Source organism: Chlorocebus sabaeus, chromosome 16 (genome assembly GCF_047675955.1).
Source record: "Chlorocebus sabaeus isolate Y175 chromosome 16, mChlSab1.0.hap1, whole genome shotgun sequence".
In the NCBI taxonomy this organism is placed as follows: domain Eukaryota; kingdom Metazoa; phylum Chordata; class Mammalia; order Primates; family Cercopithecidae; genus Chlorocebus; species Chlorocebus sabaeus.
The window spans coordinates 50,220,992-50,239,942 of record NC_132919.1 but is presented as its reverse complement, the minus strand read 5'-3'; the positions used below and the strand labels follow the sequence as shown (position 1 = coordinate 50,239,942).

Genomic DNA, 18,951 nt, shown 5'->3' with positions numbered 1-18,951 from the left:
CAAGGGCATAGGTGGCCTGTTTATTTATTTAGCCTGAAACTGCGGTGTCTCTCTACCCCACATCTTGATTAAGTAGAAATCACATGTGAGGGACAGGGAGCTCAGACCCTGTGACTGGACCCACATAGTCCAAGAGTGAGGCCGGGGTGTGACCACCGGCTCTGCCCTCAGGCCTGAGTTGACATCAAGCTGTGCTAGGCCGATCACCTGACTTCTCTGAGCCTGTCTTCCTCTGTAGCATGGGACTAGTTGGAGGGGCTTCATTTACCTCCCCAGATCCACTCACCCCTCTCCAACAGCTCCCTGCCCTGGGATTCGAGCCTCTGGTCCACAGCAGGGTTTCTCGGTCTCAGTGCTGTTGACACTTGGGGCCAGGTGCTTCTTTGTTGCTAAACGGGGACGTTCAGCAGCATCCCTGGCCTCTACCCACTGATGGCACTTGCCCTCACCACCCTTTCGACAACCCTGGACAAGGGCCATATGCACATCCATATTGAGAACTCCTGGCAGGAGGAAGGGAGGGGAGGGGTGGAGGCTGTTGCCTGGGTCCCTCCCTGCACCTTGTGTCGGTGTGTTTGGGTCTGAAGATTCTGATGGCCTGCTGCTGACAGCCCCACTGCTGCTGTGCACGTTATGGCCCCCAACTCCCAGTCTGCCTTTGTGAGCAGGCCGTAGTAAATACACCTTGAGTTATCCTGAGTTTCCTGTCCATTTCCTGGGGACTGACATATCACACTCCCTCTATCAAGGTGCTAAATAAAACAGTAAATGAAGTGACAGTGCTTTGCACACAGCACTCGGGATAGTGGAGCTCTGGTTATTGGTCAGTGCGTGGGGCTCGTGGGAGGGCTCTGCCTGGATGTGGGGTGGGTATGTAAAAGGGGGAAGGAAGGAGACGCTGTTCTTCAGGCACCCCACTCCGTACCTTTCTGTCAGGTAGCTGATGAAGTCCGGATGTAGCAGCTTGAATTTACTGGCAGAAGCTTCTGGTCCGAAATAAGTGTGCGGCCTAGGACCCATGATAGAAGTGGACAGAGTGCCCAGAGCCGTCGTATTGCAAGGGGGAGATGGAGGGGAGGGTCAGGGTGCCAGAGTAGCCGCGGTACCCTGAGCGGTAGGAGCGGGGCTGGGAGTAGTAGCGGGAGAAGGGGGTGTAGAAGGTGGCAGGCAGCACGGTGGGGACCACATGTGGCTTCCCGCTCACCAGGACCTCCACGGGTGGGGTGTAGGAGAGAGAGGAGGGGGGCATGAACAGACCGGGGGGAGTTGGGAAGGGGCAGTGAAACTGGGGGTGGTGGGGGGGCGGGGGAAGGAGAGGTAAGTAGAGCGAGTCAGGAGGGGGTGGTGGCTTCCGGGCAGGGCAGGGAGAAGGACAGGCAAAGCATGGGTTTTGGGGAAGTGGTGCTGTGGGGGGCTGGAAAAAGGGGGGCTCCTTCAGAAAGTGGGGCACATAGGGGGTGATATAGGATGGGATGTTCTGAATTGGCCCGATATAGGAAGATGAGGGGGCAGGGCTGTAGAAGGACTTGGGGGGCACAGTGGGGGTTAGGGAAGGGTTTCGAGAGAGGGATTTGAAACCAGACTGGGAGGGAGATTTGGAGGTGGGTGGGGTGGGGGATTGGGCGGCCCCGCGGGGCACGTGTTGGACCTGAGGACTGGGGTTCAGGGAGGAAATCCGGGAAGACGGCTGTGAGGCACTTGGGGTGGGAGGGTGGGAGGGGGGCCGGGAGGAAGAGCCCCGAGTGGGGGAAGGGGCTGAGCTCTCGTGAGGCTGCTGGCCTGGAGGGGTGACAATGCTATTGGAATGGGACTGGGAGGGAGACTGGGTAGGGGACGGATTAGGGGTGTGGGAAGGGGAGCTCATTGGTGTTGGGGAGGCTTAGGTCCAGCCGATGTCTCTGAGGCAGCCCCAAGAGCCCAAGCCCAGCGTGTCACAAAGCCCAGCTCAGACCAGCAGTGGAAGCAATTGTTGGGTAATCATCAGGGCGGGGGGCGGGGTGGGCTTGGCTTTAAAGCCCTTAACCCGTAAGGACCGCCTATAAAGCCGCTGTGTGGGGGTGGGCGAGATGTCCTCAGGGAGACCCCAGAGATAGGAGGGCTGGTTGTCTGGGCCACAGCAGTGGTGTTGATTTTTAGGGACCTGATCTCAGGGACAAGAAATTATCTCAGAACCGCCGGGAGGAGGTTCAGATGAGGGTCAGGTGGTGGCTCAAGAGAGCTGGACACAGGCCTGCTGTGCAGGAAGGTGGGAAAGAAGACAAAGGGCCCATTGTTTCCGCCTCTCAGGATGCTGGGCCTTGAGTCTGCTCTCCCATGTCACAGGCATGACCCTGGGACGGATGCCCACCAGGAGGAGTGGCACAAACTGGCCCCGACTGGCTTCCAGCACAGTGTGCTCAATGGGACAGCAGACCCTGCCCAGTTTGTGACCTGGAGTGGCCGGGGGCAGCCGGGCTGGGCAGGGAGAGCACAGCCTGAAGCCGAGGAGCCAGACCTGCTCGTCCCATTCAGAAAAGTGGCCTCTCCCGCCCTGAGCCCACCACCCCAGAGGGCTACTGGGAACCCGGAGGGTCACCTGTGCTTTCCAGGGGTGGACAGAAAGTAGAATTTTCCAGTGCTGAGTTACATGAATAATTGGGGATGATTGAATTCTTTGGGCTTTTCTTGCTGCCCTTCACCCACCTCCTCTTACCCCATGATGGGCCCTGGGAGCAAAAAGGAGACAACCATAGCGCCCCTGCCGCTCCACCACGCCCCACACCACCATGGCCTGGCTGCTCACCTGTCCCCTTTATCTGGGCCCTCAGGGACAGGCACACCCAGAATGGCCGATCTCAGCATCACATAGTCGCGGATGTCTGAGGGGATGAAGATATACTGCAGGTCCTGTCAGAATAGAGACAGTGAGCCCAGAGGGGAACCAGGCCATGCTTAGCTCCTCCGTGTGGACAGCCCTCCACCCAACCTTGCCCGTTGAGCCGACCGGAGAATTTCCCTTAAATACATTTCATTCCCTCCCAGAGGTACGGTACTGGTTTCAATGTAGGCCTGCAAATCCTCTAATGCTCCTTCAGGAGGTGGCACCCAATTGCCTTCCCCTGGAGTATGGGCTAGACTTAGCGACTCATGCACAGGATTTTTCTCATAAAAAGGAAAGTGATGGTGCGTGGCTTAGAGACTAGGTCATAAAAGGTGCTGTGGCTTCCTTTACGTTCTCAGATCACTCACTCTGGATGAAGTTAGCTGCCATGTCGTGAGGACACTCAGCCTACAGGGGGGCCCAAGTGGCAAGGGCCTGTGAGACGCCGCCTTGATGTCAGCCCCAGTCAAGCCTTTGGGTCTCAGATGATGCAGCCCATCATCTCCGTCATCTGAGCCAAAACCTTCCACTAAGCTGCCCCCAAATTCCTGACCCATTGAAACCACAAGATAATGTTTGTTGTTTAAAGTCACCAAGTTTTGAGGTCATCTGTTACACGGTAATAGATAACTCATACGTGTACTGTGGCTACACCGAAACTGAGGCCGGGCGCAGTGGCTCACGCCTATGATCCCAACAATTTGGGGAGGCCGAGGCGGACAGATCATGTGAGGTCAGGAGTTCAAGACCAGCCTGGCCAATATGGTGAAACCCTGTCTCCACTAAAAATATAAAAATTAGCCAGGCGTGGTGGTGCGTGCCTTTAATCCCAGCTTGTTGAGAGGCTGAGGCAGGAGAATCACTTGAACCCAGGAGCCAGAGGTTGCAGCGAGCTGAGATCACACCATTGCACTCCAGCCTGGGTGACAGAGGGAGACTCCATCTCAAAGCAAAAACAAAAACAAAAAGTCTAAAGCTGCTCCATTTTGTTCCACTTCACAGAAGAGAGGTTCTAGTGTGAGGACTCAGTGTGGCATAGACACTATGGTAGGACACTCCTTAAGCCCCTGGTCAGGGGAAGAAGCTTCTAGAAACCCAGTTCAGCTTCCTCCAGCACCGCAGATTCCCTTTTCCTGGGATCCCCCAACCCTGCATGTGGCACCCACAGCACCTGAGGAGGGAAGCTTTGAGTTATGGCCCCTGGGTGTGGGTGGAGGAACCCGGAGGCCAGCAGGTAGGGCCAGATGCTGGCTCCCACGCACTGGCTGCCACCTGGTGCATGTCCCTCAGTGTCTCTGACCCTCAGTTTCCTATACAGGGCTATTGTGAGATTTTGAGAGGCCACACCACATTCTTCCAGGGGCCAATGTGGGGAAATGAAAACAACGCCAGGGCTGGGGTCAGAGGGGCCTAGATCTAGATGGTTCCAGCTGGGTGACCTTGGACACGTTCCTGAACCTCTCAGCATCTCTGCTTTGTCATCTGGAATTGGGGACAAGGGTCCCACTCAGGGCTGCTGTGGTGACCGTGTGTGTGCCCTGTAACATGCTAGGAACAGAGGAGGAACTCCATAAATCCCCTTCCCCTGGGAATCGCTAGGACAGGCTGAGCTCCCCAAAGAATGCCAACTCTCAAGGTGGGGGGTACTCTGGGTTCAAATCCTGACCCTACCGCTGACTCACTGAATGAAAGGTGCCAGGCTTTTATCCCCTCAGCAGTGAAACCATGGGTTGCACGGTCTCTGTAAAGTGCCTGGCAAGTCGTAAGCATTCGGTACATGCTAACCATTCATGTCCCATGCTGCAGAGGAGTCCTGTGCCGCCTGAATCCGCGGGGAGTCCGGGACCAGACCCCCCTCATCTTCAGTGGCCATCTTGTGTATCCAGAGTCCTAGCACACCCTCTGCACCCACTGGACCAGGGTGTGTGAGCCCTGTGGCCCCCACTGAGGGGACTCCAGGAACAGTGGTGCCATTGTTAACTATAATGGCATGCCTGCCAGAGGCCTCACCTGTCCTTGTGGCACGGAGGTGAAGCCCAGGTTCCAGTAGGAGACAAGGGAGTTCTTCATCGTGTTCACAGTGAAACCATAGAAGGAAGTCTTGGTGCCCACATCGCGCTCGAAGCCTTTGATCACAGCTCCATTGAGTCTGGTCAGCACAGAAGCCTGTCAGTGTCTGTGGTTACACCAGGCTGTCTGTTCTGCTTCCATCTCCACGGTTCTGCCTGGCCTGTCCCCCTACCTCTGTACGACCACTCCTTCTGCCCACGGCAGTACCAGTGCCCAGTTGTCAGCCAGAATCCCACTCTTCCAGACCTCAAGGGGTGACGCCCTGTGAGTAGGTAGAGGTGGCCCTGGCGGCTGCTTCCTCCTGGGTCCCCTGCACGGGCACCCATGCTCTGTCCTCAGGGCCTACTGTTTGTGTTTGCCTTGTCCATGCCCCTGTGCCTGTCACAACTGCTGAGCTGCCCAGGCCACTGCTGCCATAGCCCACTGCCCCTGGGGGAGACCCCCCCACCCTCCAGGCAACTCTCTCTCCCGCCCCTCCCCAACCCATGCCCCTCATACCTGAACACATAGTCATGGGCATCGATGTTGGGACCCTGGCGGGACCCATTCAGAATGCCTCCGTTGCCCACCACGGCACACCGGATACACTTTGGAGGGGAGTCCCTGGGCGGGGCGAACAGCTTGGCGTTCTCTGAGCTGTTCAGAAGGCTCAGGGTGGAGGTGATGGCTGTGGGTGCAGATGGGGAGCAGCCATGAGAAGGGCTGGCATCGGGGCACCTGGGGCCGTCCCTAGGCTGGTTCTGGTGCCCTATGTCCCCTGGGGCCTGACCCCAGCCCCTCCCAAGAAGCACAGAGCGTGGGAGGGAAAGGAGATGTCTGGGGGGGAGAACAGAAAAGCTGACAGTGGAAGAGGGTGCTTGGCGGCTTTCACTTGTCTGAAGAACCTGAATAACTTATCCTCTTAAGACTATTCCTAGAGAAGTGGACTCAGAGCTTAAAAAAGACTGGGCTGGGCACGGTGGCTCACGCCTGTAATCCCAGAACTTTGGGAGTGTGAGGTGGGCAGATCACTTGAGGCCAAGAGTTTGAGACCAGCCTGGGCAACATGGTGAAACCCTGGCTCTACTAAAAATACAAAAATTAGCCAGATGTGGTGGGCATGCCTGTAATCCCAGCTACTTGGGAGGCTGAGACAACAAGAATCACTTGAACCCGGGAGGCGGAGGTTGCAGTGAGCCGAGATTGTGCCATTGCACTCCAACCTGAGTGACAGAGCGAGACTCGTCTCAAAGATAAAAAAGACTGTATATTGCAAAAGAAAAGAATTGGAGGCCTGTGGGGGTTTGGGTGCAAGTATAATGTAGAGAGGGCTCTGGGCCTGCAGTGTGGGGGTTCCTGCAGCAGCAACTGTGAGTGAGGTGGTTTGAGGCCCCACAGCCTCTGTCCTTGGCCACCATTGGATGCTGCAGCCTTTCTTGCCAGGAAGGTCCCAGGACGGTGAGGGCTGCTGGCGGGGGCAGCCCCAGGCCTCTCACTGACCCCTGGGTGCTTGGACGGAGGAGGGAGGTGAGGCAGGAGTTGCATAGCTGGGGCTTCTGGGAGGAGAGAGGGGGACAGAGAGGCCCTGTATCACCAGTGCTATGAGGGCAGGGAGGCCTGGCCTACCTCAGGGCCAAGAGCAGGAAGCTGAGAGAAGGCAGGTGAGAGACAGTGGGCGTGGATTACCTTGGTAAGAGAGCCCCCGCCAGCCATACGGGGCTTTGTATTGGCTCAGGCGGTCCCAGAGCTCTGGGGTGAAGAGTTCCCCCCACAGCAGCACTGGAACAGAGAAATTGAACAGGCCACGGAAGTGGGGGTGCCGCTGAATGGCCAGGTGAAGCAGGTGTCGGCAGGCCTGGCCCTGTGGGTGAGAAGGTGAGGGCTGAGCCCTGTTAGGTGGGGGCTGGAGTGGGTGGGACTCCCCGCAGACCCTGCAGGGTAGTTGGGAGTTGTGAGGGAAGGCCTGCCCTGTCCCCTCCAGATCGGGGCCATCCTTGCATTTTTGAACTGAGCTGGCTGCTAGGGGGTCTGGGAACTTTCTGGATTTAGCCTCCCTAGCTCTTCCTCTCCCAGAGGCCATGTCCCCTTGGCCTGATGGCTCTGGCCTCATACGCCTTCACCTCACACTTGAGCAAACTCTGGGGCATTTTCTGATGCGTGGGTCTGACCTGCCTGCCCTTTGGTGGAGGAGTTACAGCCTGGGCTGGGCTGAGGCCATCACCTGGATGCAAACCCTAACCCTGCTGGTACTCGCTGTATGATTTGCGTGTGAACAGGCTGCCAGGAAGATCCATGGTCTTTCTTTCCAGTGGTGCCTTTAGGGCGTAGAAGTGTCCCCCCAAAATTCATTACCCAGAGCCTTGGCATGTGCCCTTAGTTGGATCTAGGGTCTTTGGAGATGGAGTTAGTTAGGAGAAGGTCATATAGGGTGAGGTCGGCCCTAACTAGCATCCTTATAAGGAGGCCAAGTGATGATGAAGCAGAGATCTGTGCGATGCTCCACAAACCAAAGAGGACGTGGAGCTGCCAGAGCTGGGGAAAGGCAGGAGAGGCTTTTTCTTCCAGCCTTCAGAGGCAGCGTGGCCCTGCCAGCACCTTGATTCTGGGCTTCTGGGCTCCAGAACTGTGACGATTCAATTTCTGTGGATCGAAGCCCCCCAGGCTGTGATCATTTGTTCCAGCAGCTACGGGGAAGGAACACGGCACCTCTGTACTTGTGGGCCTTGAGGGAGGGTGAGGTCAGGAAACAGGCCCCAGCCTTGTCTGCCCATGACCTCACAAGGTCAGAATCACACACAGTCATGGCCTGGGCAGGCCTTCTATTACTCTTGAATGGGGCTCTTTGTTAAGCCATTGGTTTGATCAAAGGGCAAAGCAGGAAATAGCTATACAGTAATTTCTGCTATAATGCAACTTGTGAGTGGCTGAATATCACCATGCTGTGCAAAGCTATGCAACCATGACCATGGGGCAGCCGGGCATGGGGGCTCACCCCTGTAATGCCAGCACTTTGGGAGGTCAAGGCGGGAGGATAACTTGAGGCCAGGAGTTTCCATAACATAACAAGACCCCATGTCTGCAAAAAAAATTTTTTTAATTAGCCAGGCATGGTGGCCCAGGCCTGTGGTCCCAGCTACTTGGGAAGCTGAGGTGGAAGGATTGCTTGAGCCTGGGAGATTGAGGCTGCAGTGAGCTATTGAGACTGCACTCCAACCTGGACAACAGAGTGAGACCGCATCTCAAAAACAAAACAAAACAACAACAACGGCAAAACGAAAAACCATAGACTTATGAAAAAATGGGATGAGTGACATAACACTGAAAAGCTGTCAGGAATGCATAAAGCCAAAGATACAAATCGAAGAAAGACAGAAGCACAGTTTTACGGCTGTCCCATGGTTAAAGAATACTTGAGATTGATGTGGAAGTGGGAGTGGAAGTGGGTGTCGGAAGGGGGCAGTTTGTGTGATATTGTGAAATGGTGGAAAGAAGGTTGTCTGAAATCGGAGGGAATTGTGCCACCAGGCTCACTAGGGCAGGTGAACTCATAACACACTCATTGAAGCTGATGGAGATCTCAGGTGCGCATACACAAAAAAATACTTTTTGTGTATTCCTGCGTGGCTCTGCTGAGTTGGGTGTGGTTTCTATGTTAATCTAGAGTTTTCACTGACAAAATCACTCAGAAGAAAATCCAGGCTGGGCACAGTGGCTCATGCCTAGAATCCCAGCACTTTGGGAAGCAGAGGCGGGTGGATTCACCTATGTTCAGGGATTCGAGACCAGCCTGAGCAACGTGGTGAAACCCCATCTATACTAAAAATACAAAATTAGCCTGGCGTGGTGGCACATGCCTGTAATTCCAGCTACTTGGGAGGCTGAGGCACGAGAATCACTTGAACCTGGGAGGCGGAGGCTGCAGTGAGCCAAGATGGCTGCAGTAGCCTGGGCAACAAGAACGAAACTCCATCTCAAGAAAAAAAAAAGAAAATGCAAAATTTATGTGATGCTCAGATTGTTTCCTAATATGTCATTTTTTTTTTTTTTTTTTTTTGAGACGGAGTCTTACTCTGTCACCCAGGCTGGAGTGCCGTGGCGCTATCTTGGCTCACTGCAAGCTCACCTCCTGGGTTCACGCCATTCTCCTGCCTCAGCCTCCTGAGTAGCTGGGATTACAGGTGCCTGCCACTATGCCTGGCTAACTTTTTGTATTTTTAGTAGAGGCGAGGTTTTACTGTGTTAGCCAGGATGGTCTCGATCTCCTGACCTTGAGATCTGCCCCCCTCGGCCTCCCAAAGTGCTGGGATTACAGGTGTGAGCCACCGGGCCCGGCCCCTAATATGTCAATCTTGTTGGAACAAATTAACGATTTCTTTTTGTTTTCTTTTTTTTTTTTTTTTTTTTTGAGACAGAGTTTCGCTCTTGTTGCCCAGGCTGGAATACAATGGCATGATCTCATCTCACTGCAACTTCCATCTCCTGGGTTCAAGCGATTCTCCTGCCTCAGCCTCCCAAGTAGCTGGGATTACAGGTGCCTGCCACCACACCTGGCTAATTTTTTGTATTTTTAGTAGAGATGAGGTTTCACTATGTTGACCAGACTGGTCTCACACTCCTGATCTCAGGTGATCCACCCACCTCGGCCTCCCAAAGTGCTGGGATTACAGGTGTGAGCCACTGTGCCTGGACCAAATTAACAATTTCAAAGTAAGCATTATAGCAGAACTGACAGCTGGCTTGCTTTTATCCCATGGATGTGGTGTCAAACTTTCCTTCTTAGCTCTGACCACCAGGAAGCTCAGAGCTAGATATATGACATGTCTCCCACTTTGTGACACATTCTTTCCTGCGCTTATTTCACATTGTCTTATTTTCATTTCTTTACTTCTTCTCCTTCCCTCATTTCCTCATTTTATTGTATTTTATGTTTGTGCCCTTTTTTTTTTTTTTTTTTAAAGACAAGAGTGTTGCTCTGTTGCCCAGACTGGAGTGCAGTGGAGTGATCTCGGCTCACTGCAACATCCACCTCCCAGGTTCAAGCAATTCTCCTGCTTCAGCCTCTCTAGTAGCTAGGATTGTAGGCGTCCACCACCATGCCTGGCTAATTTTTATATTTTTAGTAGAGATGGGGTTTCACCTTGTTGACCAAGCTGGTCTCAAACACCTGACCTCAGGTGATCCACCCACCTTGGCCTCCCAAAGTGCTGAGATTACAGGCGTGAGCCACCGCACCTGGCCGTTTTTGCCTTCTTATATGTGTCCAAAAGCCACCTCAAACCCTTTGTTTTAGACCAGGTGGGGACGTATGTCAATTAGCATCAAACAGCTCAAGGGTCAAGGTGGAAAAGACTTCAGGAAGCTTGAAGATGACCTGGTCCAAGCACTCCTAAGGTGCTGGAGGCCTCTCTTCAACCTGCCAGTCAAGTGTCCATTGGCCTCTGTATTTATTTATTTATTTATTTATTTATTTATTTTGGAGTCGGAGTCTCACTCTGTCGCCCAGGGTGGAGTGTAGTGGCACGATCTCAGCTCACTGCAACCTCTACGTCGCGGGTTCAAGCAACTCTCCTGCCTCAGCCTCCCAAGTAGCTAGGATTATAGGTGCCCGCCGCCATGCCCGGCTAATTTTTTGTATTTTAGCAGAGACGGGGTTTCACTGTGTTGCCCAGGCTGGTCTCGAACTCCTGAACTCAGGCAATCCGCCCGCCTCGGCCTCCCAAAGTGCTGGGATTACAGATGTGAGCCACTGCGTCCAGCGGCCTCTGTTCTTAAGACAGGGCTCCCATCACCTGCCCAGGGCTACTTGCTGTGTTTCTGAACAACTTGGCTGTCACTAAGCTCTAGCATGCAGTGAAATCTTTCTCCCTGAGGCCCCAGTCAACATGTCCCAGTTTAGTCTCTTGGGCATGGAAAACACCTCTTAAGCCTGTATTAATCCAGAACAACACAGTCATCATCCTGATTAACGGCAGCACATGGAGCCAGGGTGGGGTGGAGTGGGATGGGGTTGGGGAGGCCGTATTGCACAATGGTTCTGAGCCAGGTTCTAGACAAGAGGCTCAAACCCCAGGACTACCTCTTACTACCTAAGCGGGGTACTTAACTTCTTGGTGCCTCATTTTGCTCATTTGTAAGGGCCACATTCTAGGGTTGCTATGAGGCTTCAGTGAGAGAACGCAGGTAAAGTCCCCAAATCAACGCTGTCTGTTACTTACAGTTATGAGGCAGGGCCCTGAAGCTTCTCAAACCTTCTGGGCAAGCAAGGGCATCTTTCCAGAGCTTGGAGTTTGCTCCAGGGTGAGCAGTTTAAATGTGACTTTTATACGAAGTAGATATTTTGAGGAGTAGAATATAAAATTCACAGGACTATTTAAGGTACGATCTTAAGACTCCAAAGAACTGTTCAGCTGGCTACACCCCATGAGTATATATTTATTCATCTTTCCCTGCTGTTGGGCCACAAGAAACCCTATTAGTCAGGTCTGAGCGGCCCTGAAGGGACGGATGCTCAGCTTGTAACTTAGGGCGTTCCGAAGAGCTCCTGCCCAGCAATCTCATGAGAATGTTTTTGTTTGCTCTTCTTCCCTCCTCCCCACTAATCTGAGGGTGCTCAAAACTGCCACAGGGTCGACCACTGTACCTTTCCTGTCCAAGAATTCGATGCCTTGGGTTGCAAGAATGTTTGAAATGATGTGGTATCCCTGGGGGAAAAAGCAGAAAAAAAGCAGGGGTCAGCAGCTCTGACCTACCCCTTGGAAGCTTTTGGACTGACTGACTCCCTTAGCTCTAGGGGCGGACAAATTTTGTCTGTGCCCATCGTGGTGGCTCACACCTGTAATCCCAGTGCTTTGGGAGACTGAGGCAGGAGGATCACTTGGGACCGGGGATTGGAGACCAACCTGGGCAACATAGCGAGACCTCATGTCTACAAAATTTAAAAAATTAGCTGAGCATGGTGGCAGGTATCTGTAATCCCAGCTACTCAGGAGGTTGAGGCAAGAAGATTGTCTGAGACCAGGGGTCAAGGCTGCGGTGAACATAATTGTGCCACTGTACTGTAGCCTAGGTGACAGTGAGACCTTCTCTCAAAAAAAAAAAAAAAAAGAGCCTGTTTGTTATTTTGATTTTTTCACTTCTGTACTCTTACTCTTTTTGTTGTTGTTGTTTTTTGTTTTTTTGAGATGGAGTTTCGCTCTTGTCACCCAGGCTGGAGTGCAGTGGCACAATCTTGGCTCACTGCAACCTCCGCCTCCCGGGTTCAAGTGATTCTCCTGCCTCAGCCTCCTGAGTAGCTGGGATTACAGGTATGCGCCACCATGCCCAGCTAGTTTTGTATTTTTAGTAGACATGGGGTTTCTCCATATTGGTCAGACTAGTCTCCAACTCCCTACTTCAGGTGATCTGCTCACCGTGGCCTCCCAAAGTGCTGGGATTACAGGCGTGAGCCACTGCGCCCAGCTCTGTGCTCTTATTCTTGCCATGTCTTTTCTCTTTAGGCACACAGGATACTGTCACTTTCTTATGTTTTGCTTCACTGTGTAAACTCAGAGATCAAGACATCCCTCAGCAACTGGCAGAAATGTGCAGTTTATAGAACAGTGAGATGGTGGTTTAAAATACATGAAAATAGAAAAGATTGCCAGCTACCTGGAACTATGACCATCTGAAGGATCTCCCTGACAGGGCCCCTGAGGTAGGCATTAGGTCTGAGATGACTGGGCCTCCCTTCCCCTTTGTGTGGGTCATGCCTACCAACCCTGAAGTACAATCCTGGTTAAGGTTATGGCTCTTGCTATGGTTTGAATGAGTCCCTCAAAGTTTACGTGTTGGAAACTTAATCCCCAATGCAACAGTGTTGAGAGGTGAGAACTTTAAGGGGTGATTAGGTCACTTGGGCTCTGCCTTCATGAATGGATTAATTTGGTTATTGCAAGAGTGGGTTAGTTTTTGTGGGAGTAGGTTCCTGATACAAGGATGAATCCAGCTCTCTTCTCTGGAGCATACGTGCTCTCTTGCCTTTCTGCCTTTCATCTATGAGGATGCAGCAAGAAGGCCCTCTCCAGACACAGACCCCATGACCTGGGACTTCCCAGCCTCCAGAACCATAAGAGGTAAATCTCTGTGTTTTGTAAATGATCCAACTCAGGTGTTCTGTGATAGCAGCACAAAACAGACTAAGACAGCTCTGAAACCTCACTTCCTGGGTTTGCAACCTGACTCCACCACTTGGCTGCTGTGCGATCTTGGGCAGTTGCTGAACTTCTCAGAACCTCAGTCTCTGCATCTATACAATAGGGATAATCATTTTGAGCTCCTTGGATTGTTAGGAGGATTCAAACAGAGTGTATGTTAGCACATATAAAAAGTGTCCTCTAGGTGGCCAGGCACGGTGGCTCACTCCTGTAATCCCAGTTCTTTGGGAGGCTGAGGCGGGCGGATCACGAGGTCAGGAGTTTGAGACCAACCTGGCCAACATGGTGAAACCCCATCTCTACTTAAAATGCAAAAATTAGCCAGGCGTGTTGGCACATGCCTGTAATCCCAGCTACTCGGGAAGCTGAGGCAGGAGAATCACTTGAAACCGGAAGGTGGGGGTCGCGGTGAGCAGAGATCGCACCACTGCACTCCACTCTGGGTGAAAGAGCGAAACTCCATCTCAAAAAGAAAAAAAAAGAAAAAAGTCCTTGAAATGTTAGCTATTATTACCTCCTAAAGGAGGAAGAGAAAGGATCTTGCTGTGTCAGCCTCTATTATTAGTGTCCCTTCTAGAGGGCAGTAAGGGGATAGTGTTACTGTCCCCTCCCAATGCCCAATTCCCAGGCACTAGGTGGCCCCTGAATCAGGGCAGAAGGAAAACATGAAGGAAGGAACAGGGGTCCTTACCCTTTCCCAAGGGTGGCCAGGCTTCTCTCAGACCCCTCCCTTCACCCCAGCAGCCACAGGGAGCAGGTGCAGGTGACACTGAGTTGGCAGCTTGCAAGAGAAACAAAGGTCTCTTGTTGCCTGCTTCTAGGTGCTGAGGCGGCTGAGCCACAAGGGAACCCGGGATCTGGCCTCCCTTTGGTTTCCAGGTTTCCTATAAAACCCTGGAGGGATGGCACAGAAAGAGCAGGGTTGATTCTTTCCCCCATCCCTCTCTTGCCCCCTTGGACTGTCCACCTGTCCGCCCACATAATCCATCGTTCCTGCTCATGAGCACAGTATGACCCCCTCTGAGAAGGAACTAGGACAGTGGTGCTCAGACTAGTTGCCTATGAAACCCCCCAGGGAGGTTTGAAAAACCCCATTGCTCAGCCCTGACTCCTGAGATTCTGATCTGATTGTTCTGGAGTGGGGGGCGGGCATTGGTGAGTCTAATCCCTACCCTCCCACCCTAACCAGGTAATTCTGCTGTGCAGCCAGGCTGGAGAGCCTGACAGAGGAGCAGCCAGGCTGGAGAGCCTGACAGAGGGTGGAGTTGAGACGTGGAGCGGTGGGGGCCGGCGGGGGCGGGTAGAGCTGCAAGGGAGGTGATGGGGAATGTCCAAGTTCAGTTTTGCTGCCCTGAACTCCCTATCCTCAGGGAGGCCTGGTGCGACTTCAGAGCATCCCTAGTGCTCAGCAACTTCTCCCAGACAAGCTCCCACCTATCCTTCCAGCCCCTCCCTCTCAGGAATCCAAGTGCCTGGGGCACGTGGGAGGGCGTAGGAAGGGGGCCAGCCTGCACATGCCCTTCTGGGAGATTTTACCAGACTGAGGAGATATGCGGACCATGTGCTGCATTTTTCAGAACGCTAATTCTACTCACAACTTAGATCATATACTTTTTTTTTTTTCTTTTTTTTTGACGGAGTCTCTCTCGGTCACCAGGCTGGAGTAGTACAGTGGTACACCTCGGCTCACTGCAACCTCCACCTCCTGGGTTCAAGCGATTCTCCTGCCTCAGCCTCCCAAGTAGCTGGGACTACAGGTGCATGCCCCCACGCCCAGCTAAGTTTTGTATTTTTAGTAGAGACGGGTTTCACCATGTTGGCCAGGATGGTCTTGATCTCTTCACCTTGTGATCCACCCGCCTCAGCCTCCCAGAGTATTGGGATTACAGGTGTGAGTTACTGCACCTGGCCTTTTTTTTTTTTTTTTTTTTTCTTTCCCTGACAGGCTCTCACTTTGTCACTCAGACTGGAGTGCAGCAGCAAGATCTTGGCTCATTGCAGCCTCGACCTCCTGGGCTAATCCTCCCATCTCAGCCGCCCAAGTAGCTGAGGCCACAGGCATAAGTCACCATGCCTGGCTATTTTTTTGTTGTTGTTGGTATTTTTAGTAGAAACAGGGTTTTGCCATGTTGCTCAGGCTGGTCTCAAACTCCTGGGCTCAAGCAATCTGTCTGCCTCGGCCTCCCAAAGTGCTAGGATTACAGGCTTGAGCCACCGTACCCGGCCTTCATATTCTTAATACTTAGCCCTAGAATGTTCTCTTTTTAAAAACATAACGTTGACAATGGATAGTAACTGGCAGCCCGATGTTGATTCTTACTGTCTCTTCTATTAAACAACAACAACAACATTTAATAGAAATCCCCATGTGTGGGACCCACTGATCCAGATTCTGCCATGAGGAAATTCCCAGACTGGGCTCCATTCTAATCTGCACTAAAGAGCCCCCTCCTTGGGCTCTGTAGAACCTGTCCCAGCTGCCCATCTTCCTGGACTGTCCCCTGTAGCCAGGATGTCCATTTGCAGTCCCTAGCTGGGGAAGCTCATGTGGCCTGCTGGCTCTGCCCAGAATGCCATCCACCTCCCACTCTCTCCCAGACTAAATATCCACCTCTCACAGCAAGGCTGAGTCCTGACCTGCCTCGCACTGGGGTTTAAGCTACAGTGCAAATATAGTGAAACAGCAGGAAAGGGCCAGGTGCTTGAGTCATACTACATTTTGAAAAGAGGAAAGATCTTTTTTTAAAACAAAGCAAAAAAACATTGTTGCATTATAATAGAAGTATAGTAAACTTCATACTTAAAGTTGTATTAGATACCTTGAAATAATTTTGTGTTTAAAAAAAAAATGTATTACTCAGGAGGCTGAGGTGGGAGAATCATTTTAGTTCAGGAGGTGGAGGTTACAGTGAGCCAAGACAGACCCACTGAACTCCAGCCTGGGTGACAGATTGAGACTGTCCCCAAAAGATTATTTTTATAAGAAAAGGAATTCATTTCTTACAGTTACGGAGGCTGAGAAGTCCAAGGTCGAGGAACCATGTTTGGTGAAGACCTTTTCTTTCTTTTTTTCTGCTCCTTGTGGAGCAGGGCTACCCCATGGGCAGTGGTCCAGAGCAGCCCAAGGGCCTTGGTGTTGGTGGGGCAGGATGTCACATGCAGAGTGGGGCTGAGCTGCTAGATGAGGTCTCTTCCTTTTTATTTTTATTTTTTATTTTTTATTTTTTTTTGAGACGGAGTCTGGCTCTGTCGCCCAGGCTGGAGTGCAGTGGCCGGATCTCAGCTCACTGCAAGCTCCGCCTCCTGGGTTTACGCCATTCTCCTGCCTCAGCCTCCCGAGTAGCTGGGACTACAGGCGCCGCCACCACGCCCGGCTAGTTTTTTTTTTGTATTTTTTTAGTAGAGACGGGGTTTCACCATGTTAGCCAGGATGGTCTCGATCTCCTGACCTCGTGATCCGCCCGTCTCGGCCTCCCAAAGTGCTGGGATTACAGGCTTGAGCCACCGCGCCCGGCCGTCTCTTCCTTTTTATAAAATTATTTTTAATTGGCACATACTTGTGCATATGTACAGAGTACAGTGTGATTTTTTTTTTTTTTTTGGAGACAGAGTCTTGCTCTGTCGCCCAGGCAGGAGTGCAGTGGCCCCATCTCGGCTCACTGCAAGCTCCACCTCCCGGGTTCACGCCATTCTCCTGCCCCAGCCTCAAGAGTAGCTGGGAATACAGGCGCCCACCACCACGCCTTTTAATTTTCTGTGTTTTTTAGTAGAGACGGGATTTCACCGTGTTAGCCAGGATGGTCTCCATCTCCTGACCTCGTGATCCGCCCGCCTCAGCCTCCCAAAGTGCTGAGATTACAGGCGTGAGCTACCGCGCCCTGCCACAGTGTGGTATTTCAATACGTGTATGCGATGTGTAATAAGCAAACCAGCTAATTAGCGTTTCCATCACCTTGAACTTATTATTTTTTTTTTTTGAGACAGGACCTCCCTGTATTGCCCAGGTTGGAGTGCAGTGGTGCGATCACAGCTCACTGCAGCCTGGACCTCCTGGGCTCAAGGGATCCTCTCGGTCAGTTCCCCAAATAGATGGAAGCACAGGCATGCACCACCATGCCCAGATAATTTTTGTATTTTTGGTAGAGATGGGGTTTCGCCATGTTGCCCAGGCTCATATCAAACATGTATTATTTCTTTGCATTGAGATACTTTGTGTTTTAAACATCTTTACATACAAGTGACAAGGATTCCTTTTCTTTTGAGACAGGGTCTCGCTCTGTCGCCCAGGCTGGAAGGCAGTAATGCAATCACAGCTCACAGCCTCGAATTCCTGGCCTCAAGCAATCCTCCCACCTTGGCCTCCCAGAGTGCTGGGACTACAGGTGTAAGTCGCCATGGGGTGCCAAGGATCCTCTTTCTTAATGCCTTCAGTCCTTGTCAGGTTTCGTATCCTCATTACACAATTCTGACTACAAGGAGATGTAGGAATTTCAGGTGGCGCCGCTAGAACACCCTTTGTTCTAAGAGCGCTGACTCCTGATCACTGGCAAGCTGTTTCACATTCTTCTGCGACTTTTGGTGTGTCCTTTGACTGCATCCGTGGAGACCAGATATTTACTTTGTTTTCATCCCGTTAGGCCCCCAGCAAGGTTGGTGGGGAGTGCACAGATGGAAAAGCGCCAGGAAGGGAAAGGCTGGGGCTGCAGGCCTCTCCTTGAGGCTGCCGGCCCCTTCCCTCCTCCCAAACCCAGACTTCCCACGGCTTGGTCCGCTTTTTTTAGGCTAAGCGAAATCGTTTTGCGGCTTCTTCAGTCACTGGAAACTGAACCGTTTTGCTGTGGCTTCAGTCACTAGCCACCTGCTAGAGGCCGGCTCCCAGGTTCTCCTCGTGGGGCACCCAGGAGAGGAAAGTGCCCAGGGAGGAGGAGGGAGTGCAGCGCAGCAGGCAGTGCGGGGAGGAGAGGGCGGATGGAGCCAGAAGTCGCCCCTTGTTTCCCCCCCCCCCCACCCCCCCGCGCCCGCCTCTTCGCGGATTGCGCCCGCACTCGGCTTAACTAGATACCGAGAGCAGAGGCCGGGGAGAAGGGAGCGGGCGCGAGGCGGGCAGAGACTGCAGCGAGCGGGAAAGGTGACTGGCCACGGCCCGGCCGAGGGTCCCCACGAAGTTGGAAACCGGAGACTTGGGTCCCTGCCCAAAAAGCAGTATCTGACGTTACCGAGGGAGAGTTCCCGACAAAAAAGGAAGTTTTTATCTGCTTCGGGGACCCAGTAGATTTCTACAATAGCAAGTGTACTCATCATGCGGGGGAGGACTTCACCAACAAGGGTGCAGGGGCGAGGTCTTCCTTGGACCCAGGCAAAGGCCGCGGGGTCCGGGCAGCACGAGGTTAAGGCTGGGAGGGGGTTCTGGCGACAAAGGGCCGCGGCCCGAGTTCTTGCTGAGAGCTGCCCCAGAAGGGTCGACGCGGAGGTTGGGCTGAGGACTGTGGGCCGCCGGGGAGCCCTGGGCTGGGCGCCCTCCCCGCGCCCTGGTCGCCCCCACGCCCTCCCGCTCTACGCGCGGTAGCCCCTACCTGACTCTGGCCACGGGCCCCGGGTACCGCTGCACCGCCGAGAAGTACAGAGCAAAGAGAAGCCCCGAGCAGGCAGCCGTGAGCAGGAGCAGCGGCCAGAAGAACGGCCCGCGCGGGAGCCCCATATAGCCCCGGCCCGCGAGCGCCCCGGCCGCCGACATCCCGGGCAGAAGGGAGAGGCCCGGGTGGGCCGGGTGGCACTTGCAGAGGCGGCCGTCCTGTCCTGCCCCGCCCTGCCCGCCTGGTGCCTGCGGCACCTCCCCGCCCGGCAGCTCCC

The 18,951-nt window shown here is 53.2% G+C and overlaps 2 protein-coding genes across 3 annotated transcripts in view; both read right to left on the bottom strand.

Moving 5' to 3' along the window:
* ST6GALNAC2 (ST6 N-acetylgalactosaminide alpha-2,6-sialyltransferase 2) overlaps positions 1-18,951 on the bottom strand; it is a 21,092-nt gene extending 2,141 nt beyond the window's left edge. For both annotated transcript variants that reach the window (XM_008011657.3, XM_008011656.3), the window contains exons 1-7: positions 18,675-18,951; positions 11,550-11,610; positions 6,596-6,770; positions 5,429-5,597; positions 4,871-5,009; positions 2,783-2,886; positions 926-1,009 (exon numbers count right to left, since the gene is read on the bottom strand). In XM_008011657.3, coding sequence (XP_008009848.1) covers positions 926-1,009; positions 2,783-2,886; positions 4,871-5,009; positions 5,429-5,597; positions 6,596-6,770; positions 11,550-11,610; positions 18,675-18,835 — 893 coding nt within the window. In that variant the 5' untranslated portion in view covers positions 18,836-18,951. The remainder of the gene's footprint in view (positions 1-925; positions 1,010-2,782; positions 2,887-4,870; positions 5,010-5,428; positions 5,598-6,595; positions 6,771-11,549; positions 11,611-18,674) is intronic.
* Positions 1,002-1,945, bottom strand: LOC140708667 (testis-specific serine/proline-rich protein). The gene has a single exon (XM_073004997.1). The coding sequence runs from the start codon at positions 1,862-1,864 to the stop codon at positions 1,010-1,012; it is 855 nt and encodes a 284-aa protein (XP_072861098.1). The 5' UTR covers positions 1,865-1,945; the 3' UTR covers positions 1,002-1,009.

What these genes read in the sequence shown, in the direction of transcription:
- LOC140708667 (XM_073004997.1), bottom strand. Translation starts at nt 1,864, where the DNA reads ATGAGCTCCCCTTCCCACACCCCTAATCCGTCCCCTACCCAGTCTCCC.